The sequence below is a fragment of the Odocoileus virginianus genome, chromosome 5 (genome assembly GCF_023699985.2).
Source record: "Odocoileus virginianus isolate 20LAN1187 ecotype Illinois chromosome 5, Ovbor_1.2, whole genome shotgun sequence".
Taxonomy (NCBI): domain Eukaryota; kingdom Metazoa; phylum Chordata; class Mammalia; order Artiodactyla; family Cervidae; genus Odocoileus; species Odocoileus virginianus.
Window position 1 is genome coordinate 5,784,893 of NC_069678.1, and position 26,011 is coordinate 5,810,903.

The 26,011-nt window shown below is 43.4% G+C and overlaps 1 protein-coding gene and 1 long non-coding RNA gene across 2 annotated transcripts; one reads left to right on the forward strand and one right to left on the reverse strand.

Annotated features, from left to right (window-relative positions):
• Window positions 1-3,620: 3,620 nt before the first annotated feature.
• On the reverse strand, window positions 3,621-25,320 carry LOC139035023 (uncharacterized). The gene is made up of 3 exons (XR_011487544.1): window positions 25,087-25,320; window positions 23,270-23,432; window positions 3,621-3,740 (listed from the first exon to the last, which is right to left on the reverse strand). It is a non-coding gene; the product is annotated as an uncharacterized lncRNA (long non-coding RNA).
• Window positions 11,448-15,913, forward strand: NHLH2 (nescient helix-loop-helix 2). Its single transcript, XM_020900923.2, has 3 exons — window positions 11,448-11,643; window positions 12,053-12,375; window positions 14,173-15,913. The coding sequence occupies exon 3, from the start codon at window positions 14,181-14,183 to the stop codon at window positions 14,580-14,582; it is 402 nt and encodes a 133-aa protein (XP_020756582.1). The 5' UTR covers window positions 11,448-11,643; window positions 12,053-12,375; window positions 14,173-14,180; the 3' UTR covers window positions 14,583-15,913.
• Window positions 25,321-26,011: the final 691 nt, after the last annotated feature.

A 26,011-nucleotide genomic window follows, 5' to 3' on the forward strand; every position in this document is an offset into this window, starting at 1 on the left:
CACTCAGCTTTCCTTCCAGTCCAACTCTCACATCCATACATGACTACTGGAAAAACTATAGCTTTGACTAGATGGACCTTTGTTGGCAAAGTAATGTCTCTGCTTTTTAATATGCTGTCATATTAAAGGTGGGTCATAACTTTCCTTCCAAGGAGTAAGCATCTTTTATTTTCATGGCTGCAGTTACTGTCTTCAGTGATTTTGAAGCCCAGAAAAATAAAGTCAGCCACTGTTTCCACTGTTTCCCTGGCTATTTGCCATGAAATGATGGGACCAGATGCCATGATCTTAGTTTTCTGAATGTTGAGCTTTAAGCCAACTTTTTCACTCTGCTCTTTCACTTTCATCAAGAGGCTCTTTAGTTCTTCACTTTCTGCCATAAGGGTGGTGTCATCTGTTTATCTGAGGTTATTGATATTTCTCCTGGCAATCTGGATTCCAGCTTGTGCTTCATCCAGCCCAGCATTTCTCATGATGTACTCTGCATATGTTAAATAAGCAGGGTGACGATATACAGCCTTGAGTACTCCTTTGCCTAATTGGAACCAGTCTGTTGTTCCATGTCCAGTTCTAACTGTTGCTTCCTGACCTGCATACAGATTTCTCAAGAGACAGGTCAGGTGGTCTGATATTCCCATCTCTTTAAGAATTTTCCATAGTTTATTGTGATCCATACATTCAAAGGCTTTGGCGTAGTCAATAAAGCAGAAATAGATGTTTTTCTGCAACTCTCTTGCTGTTTTGATGATCCAGTGGATGTTGGCAATTTGATCTCTGGTTCCTCTGCCTTTTCTAAATCCAGCTTGAACATCTGGAAGTTCACAGTTCATGTATTGCTGAAGCCTGGCTTAGAGAATTTTTAGCATTACTTTACTAGCATGTGAAATGAGTGCAATTGTGCAGTAGTTTGAACATTCTTTGGCATTGCCTTTCTTTGGGATTAGAATGAAAACTGACCTTTTCCAGTCCCATGGCCACTGCTGAGTTTTCCAAATCTGCTGGCATATTGAGTGCAGCACTTTCACAGCATGATCTTTTAGGATTTGAAATAGCTCAACTGGAATTCCATCAGCTCCACTAGCTTTGTTTGTAGTGATGCTTCCTAAGGCCCAGTTGACTTCACATTCCAGGGTGTCTGGCTCTAGGTAAGTGATCACACCATCGTGATTACCTGGGTTGTGAAGATCTTTTTTGTACAGTTCTCCTGTGTACTCTTGCCACCTCTTCTTAATATCTTCCACTTCCTTTAGGTCCATTACTATTTCTGTCCTTTGTTGAGCCCATCTTTGCATAAAATGTTCCCTTGGTATCTCTAATTTTCCTGAAAGAGATCTCTAGTCTTTCCCATTCTATTGTTTTCCTCTATTTCTTTGAATTGATCACTGAAGAAGGCTTTCTTATCTCTCCTTGCTATTCTTTGGAACTCTGCATTCAAATAGATATATCTTTCCTTTTCTCATTTGCCTTTAGTTTCTCTTTTCTCAGCTATTTGTAAGGCCTCCTCAGACAACCATTTTGCCTTTTTGCATTTCTTTTTCTTGGAGATGGTCTTGATCACTGCCTCCTGCACAATGTAACAAACCTCCATCCATAGTTCTTCAGGCACTCTGTCTATCAGATCTAATCCCTTGAATCCTATTTGTCACTTTCACTGTGTAATCATAAGGGATTTGATTTAGGTCATACCTGAATGGTCTAGTGGTTATCCCTACTCTCTTCAATTTCAGTCTGAATTTGGCAATAAGGAGTTCATGATCTGAGCCACAGTCAGCTCCCGGTCTTGTTTTTGTTTACTGTAGAGAGCTTCTCTATCTTTGGCTGCAAAGAATATAATCAATCTGATTTCAGCGTTGACCATCTGGTGATGTCCATGTGTAGAGTCTTCTCTTGTGTTGTTGGAAGAGGGTGTTTGCTATGACCAGTGTGTTCTCTTGGCAAAACCCTATTAGCTTTTGCCCTGCTTCTTTTTGTACTCCAAGGCCAAATTTGCCTGTTACTTCAGGTATTTCTTGACTTCCTACTTTTGCATTCTAGTCCCCTATAATGAAAAGGACATCTTTTTTGTGTATTAGTTCTAAAAGGTCTTGTAGGTCTTCATAGAACCATTCAACTTCAGCTTCTTCAGCATTACTGATTGGGGCATAGACTTGGATTACCATGTGCCGGGGTCCAGCCCCGGCGGAGTCCAGGGGTTCCCTTCGGATGAGCGGCATTGGCGAAGAAAAGAAAGCAGTCTTGGTTGAGTGCAGGATCAAGACTACTTTATTCTTTTACATCAGTGCTTATATACCCTAAAACCAATAATCCTTTAAAGAGGTTTAAGGAGGGGGTAATGATAAGATTGTACCAGGTGTATAATCATGGGTTACATCATAAACAACTTTCTAGAACAGTCAATACCTACACATAACTTTTAAACAGTTCAGTGGCAGCAGCTAGTCAACTGTGAAAAGCCATCTACAAACCTTATCTTGGGAAGCTCAGCCCCTGGTGGACTTAGCTTTGGTATGTAATCCGAAGGGTCAGAGGTCTCATGAATTCCCTCCTGATCACACCCTAAGGAATCCTCTCAATCTTATAATGTAATGGACTCTATCTACTTTTGCTTATAGGATAGATAGGACTGTTTATTGGGACCCATGTGCCCCCAGGGACTGTGTTGCTGCCATGCAAAGGTTTCAAGGAGGGATTTTAGGTAAGAGTTAGACTAGTTTTTAGGGAACATAGAAGAACGCCAAGCATCAGAAGATGAAAGGATGAAGGCCTGGGAGTGGATGGTGGGGCGGTCTCGAGAAACCCTCGGAGGTCCGGACGCCTTTGCATGCCACTCCTTGAACCCAAACCTTGTCATGGGCAGGGTTTCTCTCACTGGCTCCCGACAGCCATGATACTGAAAGCTTTGCCTTGGAAACGAACAGAGATCATTCTGTCGTTTTTGAGATTGCATCCAAGTACTGCATTTTGGACTCTTTTGTTGACTATGATGGCTACTCCATTTCTTCTCAGGGAGTCCTGCCCACAGTAGTAGATATAATGGTCATCTGAGTTATATTCACCCATTTCAGTCTGTTTTAGTTCACTGATTCCTAAAATGTTGACGTTCACTCTTGCCATCTCCTGTTAGATCACTTCCAACTTGCCTTGATTCATGGACCTAACACTCCAGGTTTCTATGCAATATTGCTCTATATAGCATTGGACTTTACTCCCATCACCAGTCACATCCACAACCGGGTGTTGTTTTTTCTTTGGCTCTGTCCCTTCGTTCTTTCTGGAGTTATTTCTCCACTGATCTCCAGTAGCACATTGGACATTTACCAACCTGGGGAGTTCATCTTTCAGTGCCCTATCTTTCTGGCCATTTATACTGTTTATGGGGTTCTCAAGGCAAGAATACTGAAGTGTTTTGCCATTCCATTCTCCAGTGGACCACATTTTGTGAGAACTCTCCACCATGACCCGTCCATTTTGGGTGGCCCTACACGGCATGGCTTAGTTTCATTGAGTTAGACAAGGCTGTGGTCCTTGTGATCAGATTGGCTAGTTTTCTGTGATTGTGGTTTCAGCCTGTCTGCCCTCTGATGCCCTCTCTCTCTTACTGGGGTTTCTCTTACCTTGGACGTGGGGTATCTCTTCATGGCTGCTCCAGCAAAACGTAGCCGCTGCCCCTGACCTTGGACATGGGGTGTCTCCTCTTGGCCGCCAAGCCTGTCCTTGGATGTGTTATCTCCTCTCACCCACTGGTAATGGGGCAGAAAAGATATTTGAGAAAATAATGGCCAAAAATTTCCCCAAAATAAGGAATTACAGTAACTCACTATTCCAAGGAGCCCAGACAACCCCACAGAGGATATTTGCCAAATAAACAAACAAGTACCTTACACACACCTAGATGCATCATAGTCAACCTGCTGAAAATATAAAATCTAGACAAAATTTCAATGGCAGCTTTGGGAGAAGAGGAACATATTATATATAGAAGAACAAAGATAAGAATTAAGGCAAACTTCTCATCAAAAACTATGTAGGCAGAAAGAAATGAAGTATGTTTTTAAGGTATAGAAAGAAAAAATTAAAAAACAACTACCAACTTAGAATTTTATACCCAGAGTAAATATTTCAAAAACAAAAGGAAAATAAAGACATTTTCAGAAAAATAGTAGGTGAGGAAATTTGGTGCCAACTGACCTGCTCTGTAATCAAGGTAAAGGGTGTTCTCCAGGCAAAAGAAACATTATCAGACAGGAACTTATATCTACAAAATTATATAAAGAGTTCTGGAAATGGTAAAATGAGTTTTGGTCATACTGTGTGGTTTGCAGGGTCTTAGTTTCCCAATCAGGGATCAAACCGGAGCCTCCTGCAGTAGAAACATGGGAGTTCTAACCACTGCACCACCAGGGAATTCCCTGGAAACAGTAAAATGAGTACTCCTTTGTAGTATAAAGGAACAGATTTGGCTGCTCTCACCTTCTACGAAGGACCACATTCTGCCTATGGAATGTGGTTCTTTCTCAATAAACCTGCTTTCACTTTAACAAAAAAAGGAAAGAAAAAAAAGGGACAGACTTTGATACATGCGACAACATGGATGAATCCCAAAAGAATAACTGTGATTGAAAGGAGGTAAACAAAAAAGAGAACATAGTATATGGTTATACTTATACAAAATTCTAAAAATGCAAAACAATCTCTAGTTACAGAAAGTAGACTAAAGCTTCTCCATGGGAGGAGAAGAGACAATGGGAGGGGATGGGTTACAAAGATTATGATGGATATGTTCACCATCTCGATTGTGGTGGTGATTTCAGGGTTGTACATATATGCCTAAACTCATGTACACTCTAAATGCATGGAAGTTATTAAATATAAACTATATATCTCAATAAAGCTAAAAAGGGAGTAAATACAAAATAAAATTACAGTGAGATACCACAAGACACCTGTTACAATGGCTTAAAATATGTTCTTTAAAGTTACAATAACAAACACTAAGGAAGTTGTGGAACTACAGTGTTGCTGGTGAAAATGCAGATGGTACAACTACCTTGTAAAACAGTTGGCAGTTTCTAATAAAGTTTAACAAACACTCACCATACATGCCAGCAGTCTCACCTCTAGTTGTTTACCCAGGAGAGCTGTATACTTATGCCCTCATAAATACCTGTTTGTGCACAGTTATACCAGATTTTTAGCTATATTCTTAATATCTAACTGGAAAAAGTCAAAGGTCTTATGAAAGGATAAATTGTATTACATGCATACCATGCACTACTATATAGTATAAAAGTGAAGTGAAGTGAAAGTCACTCAGTTGTGTCCAACTCTTTGCGACCCCATGGACTATAGCCCACCAGGCTCCTCTGTCCATGGAATTCTCCAGGCAAGAGTACTGGAGTGGGTTGCCATGCCCTTCTCCAATAGTATAAAAGAGGAAGGAACAACTGATACATCCAACAACTGGATGAATCTCAAAAGCTTTATGCTAAGAAAAAGAAGCCAGGCTCAAAAGTTTACATATTATGATTCCATTTTTATGTCATCTGGAAAAGGCAAAACTACAAGAACAGAAATCAGATTTTGGCTGCCTGAGGCTAGGTGTGGACAAAGGGATTGACTACTAAGGGGTACAGGAACTTTTTAGGGGGATGGAAATGCTAGGTATTTTGTGATGGTTGCATGAATGTAACATTTGTCAAAGTCATAGAACTGAACACCTCTGAAGGGTGAATTTTACTCTATAAAAACTATACTTAAACGAACTGATTGAAAAAAAAAAAAAAAGCATCCAAAACCTGAATGCGAACCCCTTGAGTTTCTCAGGAAGTTTAAAATCGTGCCACACTCAAGATCTACTACTTTTAAACATTTCACTCAATATAATGATAAATGTTTAAAAGTCTCTTTTGAGGTTTTTTACTTTATAGCAAAAGCCAAATACCGCAGGAAATGGCTGAAAGTGTACACAAAAGCTAATAGAGCGACAAACTAAAATGCATTCCCATATTGGCAAATTTCATCGATGGACACTTGAGAAACATTGCTGAAGATATGAGGAAACAACTATTAAAGCAATTTATGTGGTATTGGAAGTTTGTTATTTAGCAGGATGAAAGAACATGTTTCTAACATGTTTCAGCCATGGTACTTTACAAATTGTTTCAATAATGAAATATGTGAAAAGCTTCTCTTTTTAAGAGGACATTAAAGGTAAAATGTAGGGGAGAAGATACACTCACCACTAAACTGATCTTTAATAAAAAAATGACTTATGGAAAAATTGTGGAGGTATAACCACTAAGAAAATGGCTGCTTTAACTCAAATAAATATAGAGTCTGGGGCCAAAGATTCTATCAAAAAATTGATTCTCTAAATAATTCCTATGCAAGAATTTTCTGTAAGGAAGTTGGGACAGAAGGGTACAAGATAGAGCCAAGTAATTAGTTTTAGAAATAGGAGTCCATTAAACTACAGTTGAATCTTTGCAATATAGGAAACTGGAAGAGAGCGTATATTCTGCTGCCCGACACAGAGATATGCTGGCTAGCACATGGCAAAACAGTCAAAGAATTATTTGACTTTAAGGTTAGTGTTCCAACTTTGTTTTTCTTTGATGACAAAGAGCTGTCAATAGCATGCTGTGGGCTGTGTGCTTAGTCACTCAGTTGTGTCCAACTCTGAGATCCCATGGACCCACCAGGCTCCTCTGTCTATGGGGATTCTCCAGGCAAGAATACTAGAGTGGGTTGCCATTTCCTCCTCCAGGGGATCTTCCTGACCCAGGAATCGAACCCGTGTCTCCTGCATTGCAGGCAGATTCTTTACTGGCTGAGCCATCAGAGAATCCCCAAATCTCTTGTCTTTGAACACACAACACTTGGAAATAGGAATTCCCAAACTGTTAAAGTATTTTCCAAATAAAAAGATTCAGGGCTTTGAACCTATTTGTTAAAAAAGAATAATTCACATTAGAAAGAAATTTTTTAATCAAATTTCAACAAAACTTGGGCATATTTAGGGCTTCCCTGATAGCTCAGTTGGTAAAGAATCCGCCTGCAATGCAGGAGATCTCGGTTAGATTCCTGGGTCGGGAAAATTCCCTTGAGAAAGAAAAGGCTACCCACTCCAGTATCCTTGGGCTTCCGTGGTGGCTTAGCTGGTAAAGAATCCACCTGCAATGTGGGAAACCTGGGTTTGATCCCTGAGTTGGGAAGGTCCCCTGGAGAAGGGAATGGCTACCCACTCCAGTATTCTGGCCCGGAGAATTCCATGGATGGGTCACAAAGAGTTGGACATGACTGGGCAACTTTCACTTCCACTCTGGCATATTTGGTAGGTAAGATAGAAAGATAAGAATCATAATTTAGTTAGCACAAACAATGATGAACTTAAATTTGGGTCTTTCAATTTTTATATTATTTAGGTCTTTGAATTTTATATTTTGTATCTTTTTCTGCCATATTAGCCACAAAAAACAGATTCTAAAGAAGTTGAACTTCAAATCAGATCAAGTCATGTTATCACAAAGGATTAACCAATAACTGTAGTAAAATAAAGCTTATTGCTCTTAAAACTATATATTACCAATAATATGCTGCTAGAGGTTTGTATATGCTAATGAGTAAAATTATCACTCTTAAAGTGTCTTTTTTGCCTATGCTTATAGTTACAAAATATGCTACAATAGTACATGTATAAGGTTTGTTAATAATGAACATACATACCCTGGATACGTATGCTGAAAATTTTTACTGATGGGGTGCAAAATTTAAGAAAATAGATTGGAAATAGCTGTCTAGTGAAATTAACAAATCATTATAAAGCCTTTGTAGTCTCACAGTGTCTGGCACAATGTTAGATGCACAATAACTTTTTAAAAAATTACTGCGACTCTCTGACTACCTCTGGATGCAAAATATAGTAATTTATATATGATCCTTGTGTGTATATACATTCCTCTCTCAAAATATGCATTTCATTTGGTGAATAAGTCTTGTGTATGAGTATCTTTGTGTAGAAAACTATGACCACAGAAGCAATAATGCATAGTGGTTGCAGTTTGTGAATATACTTCCCACCTGAGTATAAATCTTGGCCTTGTAATTTATTAATTATGTGAACTTGAATAGACTAGTTCTCTGTGTCCCCGTTTCCTTGCATGCAACAGGGCCTACTTCATGGCTTTGTGATGAAGATAAATAAGTTAATACATGTAAAGTCCCTTGACCTATGTTGGATACTTGAAAAGTGATCACTCTAGGTTAGTTGCCATATGTATATGAATATATACACACACAAACATACACACACAGACACACACAATCTGAGTGAGTATACAGGATATATGTATATTTCATGTAATTTCATTTATATTTCTTGTTTTCAATATGTATTTGTGTACATATTTATATTGAATAATAGTAATAATATTAACAATTATTTAGCATGACTATAAATTAAATATTATATATTTGGAAGGACTGATGCTAAAGCTGAAGTTCCAATACTTTGGCCACCTGATGATAAGAGCCAACTCACTGGAAAAGACCCTGATGCCAGGAAAGATTGAGGGCAGGAGGAGAAGGGGCAACAGAAGATGAGATAGTTGAATGGCATCACCAACTCAATGGACATGAGTTTGAGCAAGCTCTGAGAGTTGGTGAAGTACCAACTCCTCTGAAGGGAAGCCTGGCATACTGCAGTCCATGGGATTGCAGAGCTGGACACGAATGAGCGACTGAACAACAATACAATTACCAAACAATATATATATTTATAAGTTAAAGACTAAATAAACTCAGCATTAGTTTAAGTGCTTTACACAGATTATCTAACTCATCTTTGGAAAAAAAATATAACATGACATAATGTTGTTATTCCCATTTTACAAATAGAAAACTGAGGTCCAGAAAGGTTATATAACTTCCTTAAATTCACACAGCTGGAATACAATAGAGCCAGGAAGTATTTTTTTTTAAATCACTGTTTACCACCTCCCCACTTATTTAATAATATTATTTAGTATTAGGGGTAATAATTCACAATATCTTTATTTGCCTGGTGCTTAGTATTTTATAAAACAGCTTTACATACTGTGAGTTTCATAACTAGTCTGTGAAGTGAGCTGGGCAGGATTGTTGTCCTCACTATTATAGGAGAGAAAATTGGTACAACCGAAACCATAGGTGTCTTTTCGGAGAAGTGTTTCTGTTTTACAAACATCCTGGGTGCCTCTGTACCCCAGGAGTCAAGTCATTGTCACCTTGTCTCAGACAAGGGTGCTGGTCCTTCCCGGAAGCATCACAGACTAGTGAGAGCCCCAGGCATGGAAACCAAGAATCATGGCAACACAATATGTAGTCTCTAAGGGAGATATGAAAAGAGTGCTTCTAGAGCACAGAAAGAGGGACCATCTGTGCCAGGGGGCTCTTAGAAAAGATGAAGGTGGTGGTAGGAGGCGGGGCGGGGGGGGCTTTCCTGGAAAAAAGAATGCGTGTATGCAAGTGTGAATTCATGTTTATGACCATGGTGGTATGTCTAGGCATGGTCGTATATGAATCTGAGTGTGTACCTGTTTATATGGGCTTACTCATGTGTGAATTTACACACACGCAGACTGTAAGTGTGGAAGAAGAAAGCTTGAAGACAAAAGAAGGTGTGCTTGGATCCACACACGCTACAACAGAATCTGGCCTGCCTTGGGTGATCGCCCCATTTCTCCTCCCTCCCCCCAACACTGGGGTATCCAGAGATACCAGTTGTTTCCCACTCTAACAATTGCCTCATGGGCTATGGTGATTAGACCCACCAGGTTTTCAATCTATCAGTCTGAATCTGTAGTAGTCTGATAGAGTGCACCACTTGTGTGAGTGGTAGGGGGTGAAGAGTACCAGTATCTATAGGTGTATATCTGTTTGCACACTTATGGTTATGTGTGAAAGTTTAGTGTTGGCTGTTCCTAGCCAGACTGGGGGAACCTCCCTTCTTCTTTCATCTTCACTGTCTTAGGAATTTATACATTTACCTGTTTCCATTGCCACTCAAATGTGGCCAGTTCCTGCCTTCACTTAAATGTCCTAGGGTATTTAACTTTAATTCTGTACTGGGGCTGGGCAGAGGCAAGGCTGGAAATGGCTGGTGCCCATTTTCTGTGGAGGTACTCTGTGCTCCCCCTGACCCCACTCCACCCCATCTGGTCTAGGAATCTCCCAGAGGATGAAAAATGTTTGAAAAGGCAAACAGGACTGGTGGCAGCCATGAGGAACTCAGAGGATCACTCCCAGGAATGGAATGATCACCCCCCCTCTCTTGATGATAAATCCCATTTTTAAGGCAAAACTGATCACAGAGGGAAAGTGAGGACTCCTGCCTCCACAGATGCTGCCTCAGGGATTGGAGAGATGACAGGTAAGACTGCAATACTCTATTTCTTTTAAACTTACACAATCAAAAGAGCTAAAATGATTCCAAATAATGTGTAATTGATGGTGAATAACAGTATTTCTACAAAGTGACCAAATAGTTGAAGTAGATTTTCTCTTTTGTCATAAAGTATATAAATTCAGGGCTGTGGGGTCATGTGAGGCAAAAGTATTATGTGCTGGAATACACTGATGATTTGTGAGTGTTAACCGCTTGGTCCAGTACACTGCCACACAGCTAAATATTCACATATTAAAATAAGCAACAATGAACTGCAATAATCAACACATGTAACATGCCATATTTTAAGCTGAATGAATGAGTGGGTGAAGAGAAAAACAAACATATTTAGAAAAGAAGAATCATCTCATATAGTGATCCCCGAAATAACGCCACCTGGATTCTGTTCTCAGTTTCACCAATGACTTAATCTATTGAAAGCTTTTCTTTTTACTTTTTAAAAATCATATATGGGAAAATTAGTCAAGGGGCAGAATATCTCTCAAAAACATGAATATGCTTAATCAAACCTTGTTGAAGTGTCTTTTAAAATGTAAATGATCACCAATAAATGTTAGTTGTTGCAAATCTATGTTTATTGTGGCACCATATATAATATATATTTCCATGTTCAGGACACAAACATTATCCTAAATTGTAAGGGAGGATACTAGTTTTATAATATGACAAGAGAATTTTTCCATAGTCAATATGTTGCTTATTTGCACTTAGCTACATTGCATCAATAATTGGAAAAAGAGAAATAGCCTGGTTATGGCTAGAGATTCTGATTAGAGGCTAAGATTTCTATCATGGACTGCTTTCAACTGTTATATTTTATGGCACAGATTCAGTGGGAATCTGATCTGCTAAAATATTTGGGCTGTGAAAACTCCCACACTGTGACAGATGTCAAGTCCAATTAAGTGACTCATGTCCAGGTTTCTGTCCAATAGGATTTCCCATTAAATATCAATTTAGGGAAAAAAATTCCATCCCCCTTCTTAAGCCTTTATCTCTTCCACCATCTCCAGGCTGAATCAATTGGTACCAAGAGAGCCAAGAAGCCACACACGCATCTCTGTCTCTTTGCTCTGGCTCTCCCACCCTCTCGCCTCTTTCTCCGCTTCCCTGTCACTGTTACTCCGGGAGACGTTCACTTTTCACCAACCTTTCTCCAAGCATCTCCAAGCCACTGACTCTATATATTTTGCTACAAGGTAAAGAAAGGAGGGGGTGGGGGGTGGGCGATGTAACCAAGCCTTGAACGACTTTGAAACTGGAAATAGGTGTCTGTTTATACAACATACAAGTAAAGGAGGGAAGAGGAAGAGGCCAGCTTAGTTAGCCCGGAGTTACAGTATTGTGTTCCTGGGAACTGGGGAGACATCAGCTGAACAAAGCCTTATCTAAAAAAAAAAAAAAAAAAATCACTTCTGAGCAAGATCACATCTCTGCCTTGCACTCCCCAGTTTCTGCTCAGCCGTATTAGGGAAGGAAAAGAGTCCTCAAAGGAGCGGAATCTTATCTTAACCATCTTTCTTATTGATTCTTCCGCTATTAGAAAGTGGAGGAATCAGTCCTTTGATGTGATTGTGTTTATCTCTGCATCTCTTTTGTTATTTATAGAGACCCAGAAGAGGAAAAGAGGCAAGAGACTTTTCAACACATCGTTAAAAAAAAAAACAAAAACAAAAACAACAACAACGAATTTCCCGAAATGTTTGAGAACAATTAAAAGGAAAAGGCGTTTTTTTGATCTATCAACTAAGTGAACAATCATTCATAACCGTCCCTCGCTGTGGACACCAGCGAGATGACAGCTGCTTTTTCATTTTTGAATGTAATAAATATTTGCTGCTTTTAATATATTTCGGAATTTCTCCCCGCTATTCCCTGGGATTTTAACTCTAAAAGATTGGAGAAAAGATTATCGAAAGGGCTTTTACAAGGTAAGCCTCCTTTAAATGCTTTTTTTCCCAGCTTGGAACTAAGTTAGATTATGCATATCGCATTTATAGAGTATTTCATGAATGCCTGAAAAAACAAAATGCATATACGACATGCTCTATATGAATATTTTTAAAAGACACCTGGAGAAGTATTTAACATGCTTTGAGGGCAACCCAGGAACTTTTCATCCGATCTACAACTATGTTGTGGTTTATTGTAATTTTCCATTACTCGCCTATTTATTTATACCCTCTCAAGGCGAAGGTGTAGCTGTAAGCTGTTCTACTTATAAACGCGTCCGTGAAAAGCCCGAAGAGTCACATGTAATTCACTTGGAGCATTTGTTTTTATTTTGCCTTAGAGGACTTGTTTTCCTCGTAGGGAAATGAAAGCCTCCTTAGAGCCAAATTCGCACCTAACTAAGCAAGTGCGATGCTGGAAGCAGATCTCACAGCCCCAGCTTTTGTCTAGGAGCAAACCCGCACGTTGCAGACGCGACCTGTTCCCGGCTAGCACCCACCCCTCCAGCCCAGCCGCACACGCGGGGCTCGGGGCTGGCAGCTTGATCCGCCCTCTCGGCGCCCGCGATCGGTGCGCATAGCCCCAGCAGGTGCCTTCCCTGCCTGCTGGACCCTTTCTCGAAGCCCGAATTTCCTTGAAGCCCCAAGGCTGGGAGCGACCCTATCCCAGTAGGCGCGCAATCGGGGCCGGTCCTCCCGGCGCCCAGGAGGAGCCGGGCACGGCGGCCTTTCTAGGAGCGCATCCTTAGAGGAATCTGAAGCCAGACTACCTCGGCCTCGGCCAAGGGGACCGTGCAGGCTCCCGACTCTGCGCTCCGGAGCACCGAACTTTGTGGGTTGGCGTTGCAGCTCCGGCCGGGGCAGCCGGCGCGGCGCCCGCCTCCCCCCACCCCGGCCCGTGCCTTCCCTCCTTTCTCTCCTCGTGCAGCCACCCGGCCGCCGACCTATTCCTGGGAGGTGGTCGGCAGACTGCGGGCGCATTGTCTTATCCCACGTCGCCGCGTCCCTAGGTCCCCGAAGTGTGTAGCTGTCTGTGTGACAGATGGTGCTTCGGGAGCCTGCGAGGGCATGAGTCCATTTGCTATTGAAAGGAGCCTCCACGTTGGTTCAGTCATCTCTTGATTATTGCGGAGAAGAGCGAGGGGTACGGGGAAGCCTTCCCACTCCAGGCCGTCTGTGCTTGGGGCTGAGTTCCTCAAGCCCCGGACGCCCCTTGCCCCAGGCCCACTCGAAGCCCGCGGGCGCCCTGCTCTCCCGCGGCTTCGCCCCAGGCCCTCTGGGCGGGAAGCGCGCTCCGTGTCTCCCCGTCCCCCAGCAAAACCCAGGTGGATTCGTCGTTCGGATTCATTCGTTTGTCAGGGTCGGAGAAGAAGTGAGGCAGGCGGAATGGCCAAGTTGTATTTAGTCGAAGGAAGCACAAAACCCAGTGACGGCCTCGCAGGCCGGCGGCGGTTCCCCGGAGCAGGCCCTTAGGCCAGTCTTGGCCTCCCGGAGGCCGCGGTGTCAGGTCCGGGATGCGGCCTGGGCCAAGGCGAGGCCTCTCCGGCTCCTGCGCCAGGCGGAGGCTCGGGTCTTGGCCCTCGGGTCTGCCCGCCTCGGAGCGCTCCCTCCCCGCGGGACCCGCTCGGAGGAGCGAGCCGGACCGCCGTGGGAAGTTGGCCCGGGCCGCGCGGAAGCCCGGCGGGCTAGGCCCCCGCCCGCTCTCGCTCCTATCCAAAGAAGGGCACCCCCCCCCCACATTTCCTTTTACTGATCGCTTTTCTGACTCCCCCTCAGCCTCCAAAATGATGCTGAGTCCGGACCAAGCCGCCGACTCGGACCACCCCAGCTCGGCGCACTCGGACCCGGAGTCGCTGGGCGGCGCAGACGCCAAGGTTCTGGGCAGCGTGTCGGACCTGGAGCCGGTGGAGGAGGCCGACGGCAAGGGCGGCAGCCGGGCCGCGCTCTACCCGCACCCGCCGCAGCTGAGCCGCGAGGAGAAGCGCCGCCGCCGGCGCGCCACCGCCAAGTACCGCTCGGCCCACGCCACCCGCGAGCGCATCCGGGTGGAGGCCTTCAACCTGGCCTTCGCCGAGCTCCGCAAACTGCTGCCCACGCTGCCCCCGGACAAGAAGCTGTCCAAGATCGAGATCCTGCGCCTGGCCATCTGCTACATCTCCTATCTCAACCACGTCCTGGACGTCTAGGGCCGGGGTCGCGGCTAGGGGCCGCCTGGCCGGGAGTGGGTGAAACGCGGCCCACCGGGGCGGCCGCCGCGGGGATGGCGGCGGAGGCGGCGGCCCAGCGGGACGGCGGCCACAGGCCTTGGACCGGGAGGAGGCTCACACTGTGTTCTCTCCTGTCCGCCGGGCGACTCTGTAAGGTTTCCGACTCCAGAAGGGTGGGGTTGTCTGGGGAGTCCTGGGGCCTGCAAGGAGTGTTTTTCAGGCAAGGCGAACCTCCTGGAGGTACACAGACGAGTGACCTCCAGGCCTCCCCTCCACGTGTTAGGATGCCTTTAGGGATTGTTGCTTTAGCTCACTGGAGACTTTGAGTTCTCCTGCATTCATCTCCCACAGATCTTCATGTTTTGAAAGAATGAGGGGCAGAAGCTCAGAGTCTGGGCTTTTATCTTTAGACTATCTGGCTATTTTTTCTAATTGACAAATCACCAAACATTCGGAGGGGAGGGGGGGGGAGGGAATCGCCTTCAGGGCAAAGATTTAAGGCACAGAAAGGTGGAACACAGAAAACTTTCTGTTCCATTGTGAAAAGAAAGGTTATAAAAGAATCCAAATGAAACAGACAAGCCTAGACTATTTGGTAAGGCTAAAAAGACACATTGAGATTAACCCCAAGGTCTGATGCTACTGGAGATAAGAGAATCCATATTTAAATGGAAAATTTAATATCTGATTGCTTTTTCAAGCGAAGTGCCCCTTTATATATCCAAAAACATCTATTTGTGACCTTAAACATGTGGACCCATAGGTGCAGTTAGAAAAAGACACCCTATTTTTATTTATGTTAGAAGGAGTAGAGTATTTTTTTCAGACATTTATTTTTCAGAGTGGTGATAATTTTACTTTGGATACTCTGTGCCAATTTATTTATAGTCAAGTGTTTACACTTTCTCCTTGTGGAATAATTATGTCTAACTTTTTACGGTGTTTGTTGAGATTATACTGTGGTCTTTCTTTTTGCTCTAATTATATTGCACTTGTATAACAAATTCCCCACACCTTCCTGTTTCTAAACATATTTTATATATTAAGATGTTTGTTGGTTCTTTTATTGTGAGATCAGCAACACTAGCACTTCACTATTATAGTTTTTTAAAAAGTAAGCATTGTTATCCTTATCCGTAGTTATGTCTGAAAAGTACTTTGCGAACTGTTTAAAAGGAGAGTAGCTTCTTTGTGTGTGTGTGCGCGTGTGATGTTTGTGTGTGGGATGGTTTTAGGAAATTAAGTTATTTTCCTAAAAAAAAAAAAAAAGAATTCAGAACTACTTTCCTCTGTGACTACCAAAAAGAAAAGTCTATAACCTGATAATGTTTCATGTTCTCAGCTGTGAAATTCTTAAAACAAGGAGTGTATTTTAGAGATAAGGAAAAAAAAAAAAAAAAGAACCACATCTGCTATCCAAAGAATTTAGTCTTTTCAGGGTTTTTTTGTGTCTCTGTTGCTTTATATAATGCAATATTTTGTAGTGAAAATAGATATTATCTGGTTTCTATCTGACGAGTTTTTCATATCTCATGAATGGTGCGCTGTTTTGCATATAAATAAAGGTATCAAATAAAGTCATCTCCTTTATTTTAAACATACTGTCTAAAAATAATGAACATACTGACTGAGCATAAAATATCTTAATGGACTCAATTCCTCAGAAAGCAACTAATTAAAACAACAACAACAAAACGAAATTGTAACATGTATTGAGATGTTTGTTGCTCTTCCTGAACTTGGACATTGATCCGTCTATAAATAGATGCTCCACATACCATGGTGACATAGATCATGTTTCTCTCAATGAAGAAAAAAATTAGAGTGTTTATATTAAAACATTGCTTGAATCATAGATTAATTTTGCTCTAAAAGAAAATTTAGCAACTAACCCAGTTTCTTCAAAGTAGAATTGGGAAACTGAGGTGCAAAGAGTTTAAGTATCTAAGTCACATGACTACTTAAAGGCAATGGGAAGATCCCTGGTATGATGACTCTCAGTCCTTACGGTACTTATGAAAAATAAGGTGCACTTTACTGTTGGAGCGCCGAGACATCTAATCAGGACACAGATTTAGAATAGGATACCTGCATGTAAGGAAAATTAATTAAACCCTGGACCAAACTGGAGAGGTGAAGAATATCATTTACAAAAGCCCATGTTGTTGTTATTGTTCAGTCGCTAAGTCATGTCTGACTCTTTGCTAAACCGGGAACTTTAGCACACCACAATAGCCTATATACTTTTATAAAAATGTGAAATATTCTGTCTCTGTCTACAAGCAGAAGACATGAATAACTTAAAAACTATTTATATGTGTATACGTACACACACATAGATAGATTATTATCAATTATGAGTCTATATCACACCAAATCTCTGGTTGCAAAGTAAGAAATGTGATTATGTGGATGTTTGGTTATACAGCTATAAAATGTCTGGGATTCTGAGCATTTTTCACCTTTCATCCTAGTATCTTATAGTCAGGTTCACAGATGCGTGATCAATGAAACTTCATTCTCTTCTTCAGCTGAGGAAAGCACTTTCTTGGACATGAAAAATAATGGTGGCTTCTTTGGCCTTTTATCTGAACCAAGCTGTGGTCCCTGCAGCAGTGGCTAGTTATTTGGTCTGCACACCCACACTGTCTTTGGATTGAGTGTTCACAGGTCTTCCTCCCCACCTCGAGGAGTGTGCCTATGCCCAGTCCTTACAGAGTTTCTCTATTGTAGTACAGAAAAGTCGGCCCTGCTCCTATGTCAAGAAAACGAAGTCAACTTCTAGGCTCCTTTTCCTGGTTTAGGACCCCAGCTTCCGATTGGCCAAGACAATCCTCTCACTGACAGCCAGGAAGAGCCTATTAACTCACCTCTCTAGACTAAGTCTCTTGCCCCTGGAGTTGGATGGAGGGCAGGCATGAACAAAGGGCAACATCCCATCCCTATCTAGGGACACAGTCCATATGATCTCAGGAAAGGATCTTTGCAATATCACTTCAAATCTGAGGCTTCTGAGCGCTCTCTAAAAAGAAAGGCAACACTGGCACTCTGCTGGACCAGCGGGTGACTGACTCCTCCCTAGCACCTGGCATGAACTCTGAGCATTCAGCCATAGGTAGGGGAGTAGCTCCGGGTAATGACAATGGTGCTCATTCACTCTTACATTCAACCAGTATCTATTGAGGACCTACTGTGTACCAGGGATCCAGTCTAAGGTACTAAAAATAGAGTAACAAATGACACAGTTTAGGGAGAAGAGCAGTATACTGGCAACAAATAAACAGTAGTTAATTGCAGGCATTGCTAAATGCTATGAAGAAAAATAAAGCAGGGTATAAGGAAATAGAGAATAGCAGCTGGGGGTACTGGGGGAGGGTATTATTTTACTATTTATAATATCTTTTTTATTTTATATAGGAAGACAGCCAATCAACAATCTTGTGAGAATTTCACGTGGACAACTAAGGGACTCAGCCATACATATGCAAGTATCCATTCTCCCCCAAACTCCTGGAGGGTGTTGTTTTAGACAGAGTTGTTAGGAAAGGCCTCTCTGAGGAGGTAGCCTTAGAGTAGAGACCCAGATCTGTCTAACCAGTGGTCTCCACAATCGCTGCCGCTCACAGTGCCCTTCCTCCTCACATCCCGTTAACCTGGCCTGTGCTCAGGCTACCAACACAGCCGGCGGGAGGCTCACCACTCCCCACCCGCAGCAGCCTCCCCCTTCACCCTCAGCTTGCTCCCTCCCTAGGCAGGCAGGGGGCCACGGTTCCTCCCACTGCTCCTCTCCCTTCTGCTCTCTGGCCCCAATGTTCAGCCACTCACCAGGGCATTGTTGCTCCCCAGAAAACCTAGACCCCACCTGGCCCAGCTCACAAGGACACCTGGGCTGCATATTTCTATGTCCAAATGGTCCCTCACTTCTGCCACTGTCTGGAGACATCCAGAGAAAAGGGGCAAAAGTTCTGGGGGGCTGGGGGCGGGGAACCTTCCCTTGCTCAGGGAGGAGAATGGGAGGGAAGTGGGTGGTGGGATACACTGGGAAAGGATGAGTAGCCTGAGGTCAGGGGAAACGGGTATGGAAGGAAATGAGGCTGGCGTTAATGCAGCGACATAGATGGGCCGAGAGATTGTCATACTGAGTGAAACGAGAAAGAGAGATATCAAATGACAGCCCTTATATGTGGAATCTAAAAAGAGATGATACAAATGATCTTATAAAATGGACAGAGCCTCAGAGATTTAGAGAACAAACTTACAGTTGCTGGGGGGCAGGATGTGTGGGGAGGGATAGTTAGGGAGTTTGGAATGGACCTGTACATTCTGCTATATTTAAAATCGATAACAACAAGGACCTACTGTATAGCTCATGCAACACTGCTCAGTGTTATGTGACAGCCTGGATGGGAGGCGAGTTTGGGGGAGAATGGGTACATGTATATGTAGGGCCGAGTCCCTTTGCTGTTCACCTAAAACTATCACAACATTGTTAATCAGCTATACCCCAATAAAAACAAAAAGTTAAAAAACAAAATAATATTCCCCACAACAACAACAAAACGAAATGAGGCTGGATGGAGGTGGAGGACTGGGGCCAGGAATGCCTGCTTCCCATATGAACCCTGTTCTTGGGGCTTCCTCTAGTGGCCCTTGAACAAGCATCCCCTGATGCGATGAGGAGGTAAGCAGACAGAGTCAACTTCTCTAACACTGGATTTATCCAGGTCCCGTCACTGTTGTCAGTCTCTGGATGCCCATCTCCCTCCCATGGAAGTTCAGGGCTGCAGCAGTCAAGGGAGTGGGGACAGTTAACTTGAATGTGTGTACAGCTGGTATTCTCCTTCCAGGCTTAGAAGGACTATCTCATTTAGCATTGGTAGTGGTAGAAACAGTAATAGCTAACATGTATTGAGTGTGCGCCATGTGCTTACCGAGTCAGTGCTTTGCGGGTATTATCTCACTTAACACCCAACAATCCAGTGCGATAGGTACTTTTGTCTCCATTGAACACATGAGGAACTTGAGTCTCAGGGAAATTAAATAACTTGTCTAGTGTCACAAAGTCATGTTTGTCAGTTTATCAAAGCCTCTTGCCCTTATCTGAGGTTCCCAGGTGGTGCAGGTGGTAAGGAACTTGTCTACCAATGCAAAAGACGCGGGTTCTATCCCTGGGTTGGGAAGATACCCTGGAGGAGGGCATGACAACCCACTGGGGAAAATCCCATGGACAGAGGAGCCTGGCAGGCTGCAGTCCATGGGGTTACAAAGAGTCAGACACGACTGAAGCTACTCAGCCACAGGAACACCTTTATCCATCATATACCATGGCTTTCCTTTGCTAGAAGGGCTATTGTGCCATGCACACACCCCACACTTGGCCTCTGCACCCCACCTCTTCTCCTACTTGCTCAGGGGAAGTTTCAGATCAGACATATCAAAGGAACACAGGATCTGTAGTGCACGCACCCATCCACTCATTCAGAGGCACATGGAAGCTAAGACTGAGACTGTGCTCCGCTTACTGGGTCAAGCATGTGTCTGTCCTGGGAAGACCCTGTTGGCTAGAGGCAGTTCTGGACCAGCCCCTCACAAAGGAATCTGGCACTGCCACTGTCCATGTGTCAGTGGATACCACTACGTGGGTGAGCCTGGCTCCTCGGCCTCCCCAATGCACACCCCTCTGCATATCAAGGCTCCCAAGAACATCCACATCCTCACATTGCCCCTTTAAACTTAGCACATTATCCCCTTTCTGGAAATGTTTCTTGGCTCTTCAATGACTATAAAAATAATAGAATTTAAATTCTTTCTCTGCGCACAGAAATCTTTCACAACCTTGCTCCATATCCTCTCTAAAATCATCTTCAGTCACTCTCCCTGAAATTAAATTTTCCTGCCAAATTTAGGTTTCCTCACTTCCCTAGAGATACCTGTCCTTTATAACCTGCACTTGCTTTCCCTCTGCCTGGAATGCTCTCCTCCAATTTTTGTGTTTTGCCCAGAAAATTCCAGTGTCACCCAACACAAGTGTAGCCACTTTGCAAAACTTTCCTTAATTTCTTTGGGCAGCATGAACTGCTCTGCTCTTTGAACCTCAGGTATAAACATCATTCTGCCAGAATTTGTCTTCATCCCAGCACTGTGTTTGAGACCTATGACTCAGAGGCCACGTTCAGACCCTGACTTCGACTTATTCGAAATGTGTGATGTTGAACATGTTGACTGTATTTCCTTCCTTTTCAAATGTATGGGATGGGACAATACATGCACCTTTCTCAAATGCTGCTGTGAGGTTGGTATGGGATAAGGCAGAGTGTTTCTAGAGCAGGAAGAATATAGTAACTGCTTGATAAAGATAAATAATTATTATTAACTTTGTATTTATAGTATGCATAGGAAGTTGTAGGAGAGAAGCTAAAATAATGATATGTTAATAATTCATTCACGTGTTCATGATTCGTGGTCTCTACCAACTGTATTCATCCGCATATGACACATTATTAACTCTACAAAAAGTCAGATAGTAATAATCCCTGTCCTGTCAGACAGAAAATATCATAGCTAAGTAAACAGGAATCCATGAAATAAACCATAAGCACATACATCTAAAGTTATGTACAGGTCTAAGAGCCCCACTCCACTCCATGTAGGAAGGCTGGCTTATGACTTTTCTTTTTTCATCTTGGTTTTTCTCATCACACTGAATGCTGTGAACCTCAGCCCTCCTGCTAACTATTAATAGCTGTGGCCTTGAATAAATTACTTAATTCTGTGCCTCAGTTTTCTCACCTATAAAATAGGGGTGATAGTAGTACCTAACCTGTAGTATTATTAGGAGGATAAATTAAGTTAATTCACGTAAAGCCCTTAGAATATATCCAGGCATACGACCCAGCAATCCCACTCCTGGGCATACACAGCAAGGAAACCAGATCTGAAAGAGACACGTGTACCCCAATGTTTATCGCAGCACTATTTATAATAGCCAGGACATGGAAGCAACCTAGATGCCCATCAGCAGACGAATGGATAAGGAAGCTGTGGTACATATACACCATAGAATATTACTCAGCCATTAAAAAGAATTCATTTGAATCAGTTCTAATGAGATGGATGAAACTGGAGCCCATTATACAGAGTGAAGTAAGCCAGAAAGATAAAGACCAATACAGTATACTAACGCATATATATGGAATTTTAAAAGATGGTAATGATAACCCTATATGCAAAACAGAAAAAGAGACACAGATATACAGAACAGACTTTTAGACTCTGTTGGAGAAGGCAAGGGTGGGATGTTCTGAGAGAACAGCATTGAAACAAGCATACTATCAAGGGTGAAACAGATCACCAGCCCAGGTTGGATGCATGAGACAAGTGTTCAGAGCTGGTGTACTGGAAAGACCCAGAGGGATGGGATGGAGAGGGAGGCGGGAGGGGGGATCGGGAAGCGGAACACATGTAAATCCATGGCTGATTCATGTCAATGTATGGCAAAAACCACTACAATATTGTAAAGTAATTAGCCTCCAACTAATAAAAATAAATGGAAAAAAAAAGAAAAACAACAAGGACCTACTGTACAACACAGGCAACTATATTCAATATCCTGTAATAAACCATAATAGAAAAGAAACTGGAAAAGAATATATATACATACACACACACACATATACATGGGATTGTTGCATACATACAACTACATATATATAAGATTTTTGTATATATACTACTATATATACACATATATGTATATAACAGAATCACTTTGCTATATGTCTGAAACTAACACAATATTGTAAATGAACTATACTTCAATTTAAGAAAAAGAAAGAAAAGGGAAGATTTCATGAGCTTCTTGAATCACAGGGAAGAGGGGCAAGATTTGGTGGATGGAGGAGAAGGGGAGGCCTCCCTAGGGTTTTTTGGGGTTGAGGTCAGGATGGGAGGAAGAGGAGGAAAAGGACATCAGGTCAGGAGAGGAAAGACTCTTCTAGGGCTGATCCTATGGAGCAGTATGATGGCTAGGGGTTAGCCTGTGAGCCGCAGGTGGTGAGCAGGACTGGAGTCAGGGAGGGAGGAGTGGGGAGGCTACCTTAGTTCAAGTGTGAGTCACTGGGGCCTGGTGAGTAAAAATCAACCACATACACTTTCTGAGCGACTACATTAAAAAAAAAAATTCTTACAGATGTTTTAAGAACATCTTCCAAAGCTAAGGGATTCTAAAGTCACAGACATTTCATTTACATACTTAACCATGTTTCTCCAGCACCCCTTTGGATGATTTGAAGCAAATCCCAAACATCACACCATTTCATCCATAAATACATCAGTAAGTATTTTTAAAAGTTACGGGACTCTTTTAAAATTATTATAACAGAACTAAAATACCATATCTCTCATGTCTCCTGCATTGGCAGGCAGGTTCTTTACCACTAGCGCCACCTGAGAAGCCCACCATTATCACAGTGGAACAAATTATATATTTCCTGAATATCATCAGTGAGCACCTACATTTTTTGAGGGGGATTTCACAGCTGGTTTAACTCCCCTTTTCTGATTATCTTTTTTCCCCCAAACAGTTGGACTGTCTCTGTGGTAGTCCTCCTTCTATTTTAAAAATTCACCCTCTGTCCCTCTTAATTTTGGCACTTTCTCTTATTTACCTGCTCTTCTCACCACTCTTCCTGCCCCATCATGGATGGACATAAGTGGTTACTTCAGCACAGAAGGCCAAGGCCAAGGCTGCTGGGCAGGCTCTGATGGGGTGGCTGGCGGGTGGCTTACTACAACAGCCCAGGGTGATCATGGAGAAGGGAGAAAGGGTCACTAGAATGTGACAGAACAAGCATATAGTCAGAGCCCAACTCAGGCAGATTTTAAAGACGTGAAAACAAAAAATCAGATGCATACTCTTAGCTGTTGGTCAGGAGCTGGGGTGAGGGGGTGACATGGAGTAGAAAGCATTCTGGGGACTCAGGAGTGAGGACCCACCATTCCCCTTGGGCAGCTGCCCCTGTGAAGGCCTGAGGACCACTAACCATAGTCATAAGCACCCCGAGCACATCCTTTCAGGTCACAAATCTGTCACGCAGGCTATCTTTGTAAGTTCTTCAGGCCTGGCACCAGGGTAGACCACACACTGAGGGGTTAAGTGATTCATCCAGTCTCACACCCACAACCTCTCAGTGGCAGAACCACCTAGAAGTGTTTGACATCACTCGGTGCACACTTCAACCTCAGGCTGTCTGCCCTGGCATGGAATCAGTAGCCTGGCAACTAATAACAAATAGGTGGGAGAAATATCAACAACCTCAGATAAGTGGATGATACCACTCTAAAGGAAGAAAGCTGAAGTGAAAGTGAAAGTCGCTCAGCTGTGTCTGACCCTTTGCTACACTATGGACTGACTATACAGTTCATGGAATTCTCCAGGCCAGAATACTGGAGTGGGTAGCCATTCCCTTCGCCAGGGGATCGTCCTAGCCCAGGGACCAAACCCGGATCTCCCGCATTGCAGGCGGAATCTTTACCAGCTGAGCCAGCAGGGAAGCTCAAGGATACTGGAGTGCATAGACTATGCCTTCTCCAGAGGACCTTCCTGATCCAGGAATCAAACCGGGGTCTCCTGCATTGCAGGCAGATTTTTTTACCAGCTGAGCTACCAGGGAAGCCCAGCAGAAAGCTAAGAGGAACTAAAGAACCTCTTGATGAAGGTGAAGGAGGAGAGTGAACGAAATGGCTTAAAACTAAATATTAAAAAAAAACCCTAAGATCATGGCATCCAGCCCCACTACTTCATGGCAGACAAAAGGGGAAAAAGTGGAAGTAGTGACAGATTTCCTCTTCACGGGCTCCAAAAATCACTGTGGATGGTGACTGCTGCCATGAAATCAGAAGATGATTGCTTCTGAGCAGGAGAGCTATGACAAACCTAGACAGTGTGTTGAAAAGCAAAGACGTTACTCTGCCAACAAAGGTCTGTATAGTCAAGGCTATGGTCTTCCTAGTGGTCACGTACAGTTATGAGAGCTGGACCATAAAGAAGGCAGAGCACCAAAGGATTGATGCCTTCGAACTGTGGTGCTGGAGAAGACTGCTGAGAATCCCTTGGACAGCAAGGAGGTCAAACCAATCAATGTTAAGGGAAATCAACCCTGAATAGTCATTGCAAGGACTGATGCTGAAGCTGAAGCTCCAGTATTTTGGTCATCTGATGCGAACTGCTGACTCATTGGAAAACTTCCTGATGCTGGAAAAGACTGAGGGTGGAAGGAGAAGAGGGCGACAGAGGATGAGATGGCTGGATGGCATCACCAATGCAATGGACATGAACTTGGGGAAACTTCTGGAGATAGTAAGGGACAGGATGGCCTGTAGTGCTGCAGTCCATGGGGTCGCAAAGTAGGACATGACGGTGTGACTGAACAAGAACAACTAATAACAATATGAGTAAAAACAACTGCAAACACTCAGCACTCACCCTATGCCAGGCACCTCCCGTTAATGCAGTCTTCAAACTCAGTAAGCTGGGGGCTCTTATTACTCCTAGGTTACAGACAAGACACCAAGACACAGAGAAATCAAGTCGCGTGCTCAAGGTCACGACGCTAGTAAGGTTTTGAACGGGAAAAGGAAGCTGAAGGGCAGTAAAATTCAAAAGCTTACACTTTGAAAAACAGGAAAAGAGGAAAAAAATACAAAGGCTTCACTTATCTGGGACCAAAAAAAAAAAAAAACTAGTATTTCCGGGGCCCTAGACGCCAGCCTGGCGGCTTAGACTTACCTTCTCCTGCTGAGAGACCTCAGCGTCACAAAGAGGAGACGCGGGTGACAGGGAGTACATAGAGGGTGTGGTTCTGAGTGTGGCTGTGATGGCTGGAGATGAGCCAAAGTGAGTCCCTCTCGCAGGACGACCCTGACAGCACTCAGACCTCGGCGTTCAGAAGGGTCTAGTGCTTAGTGCCCTGGTCTAATTCTAAAGAAGTGGACAAAAGAAATGAGTGTTGTTTTTTTTACCAGGGACACTGTGTGGGGGCACTAAAAACTCACACAGAAAATATGAGCTCATCCGGGCCGGGGCCATCTACTGTGTCGGGGTGTGATCGACGCCAGGGGCCCAGGACAGTCGCGCACACAGCCGGTCAGCGGTTTCTGAACTTCGCTCTCAGTCCTCAACGACGGCTACTTGGTTTTATTGTCTTGTGGTTTGGGCCGGAGGAGATATTACTTACGACAATGGCTAATGATTAGTTTTGGAGAACTCTGAGACCCTCATTAAAGTTCGGGGTGATTTCCAGCCCTTGGAACTTCAGGCGGGCTTTGCTGTCGTCGGTCTGCGGGCCGGACGCGACGGGCGGAGGCCGGCTCGGGCGCGCGGCTCCCCCGGCGCCGCCGCATTTGCATGT

Bases quoted from the DNA above. Each gene is read 5' to 3' on its own strand.
- NHLH2 (XM_020900923.2), top strand. From the start codon at position 14,181: ATGATGCTGAGTCCGGACCAAGCCGCCGACTCGGACCACCCCAGCTCG.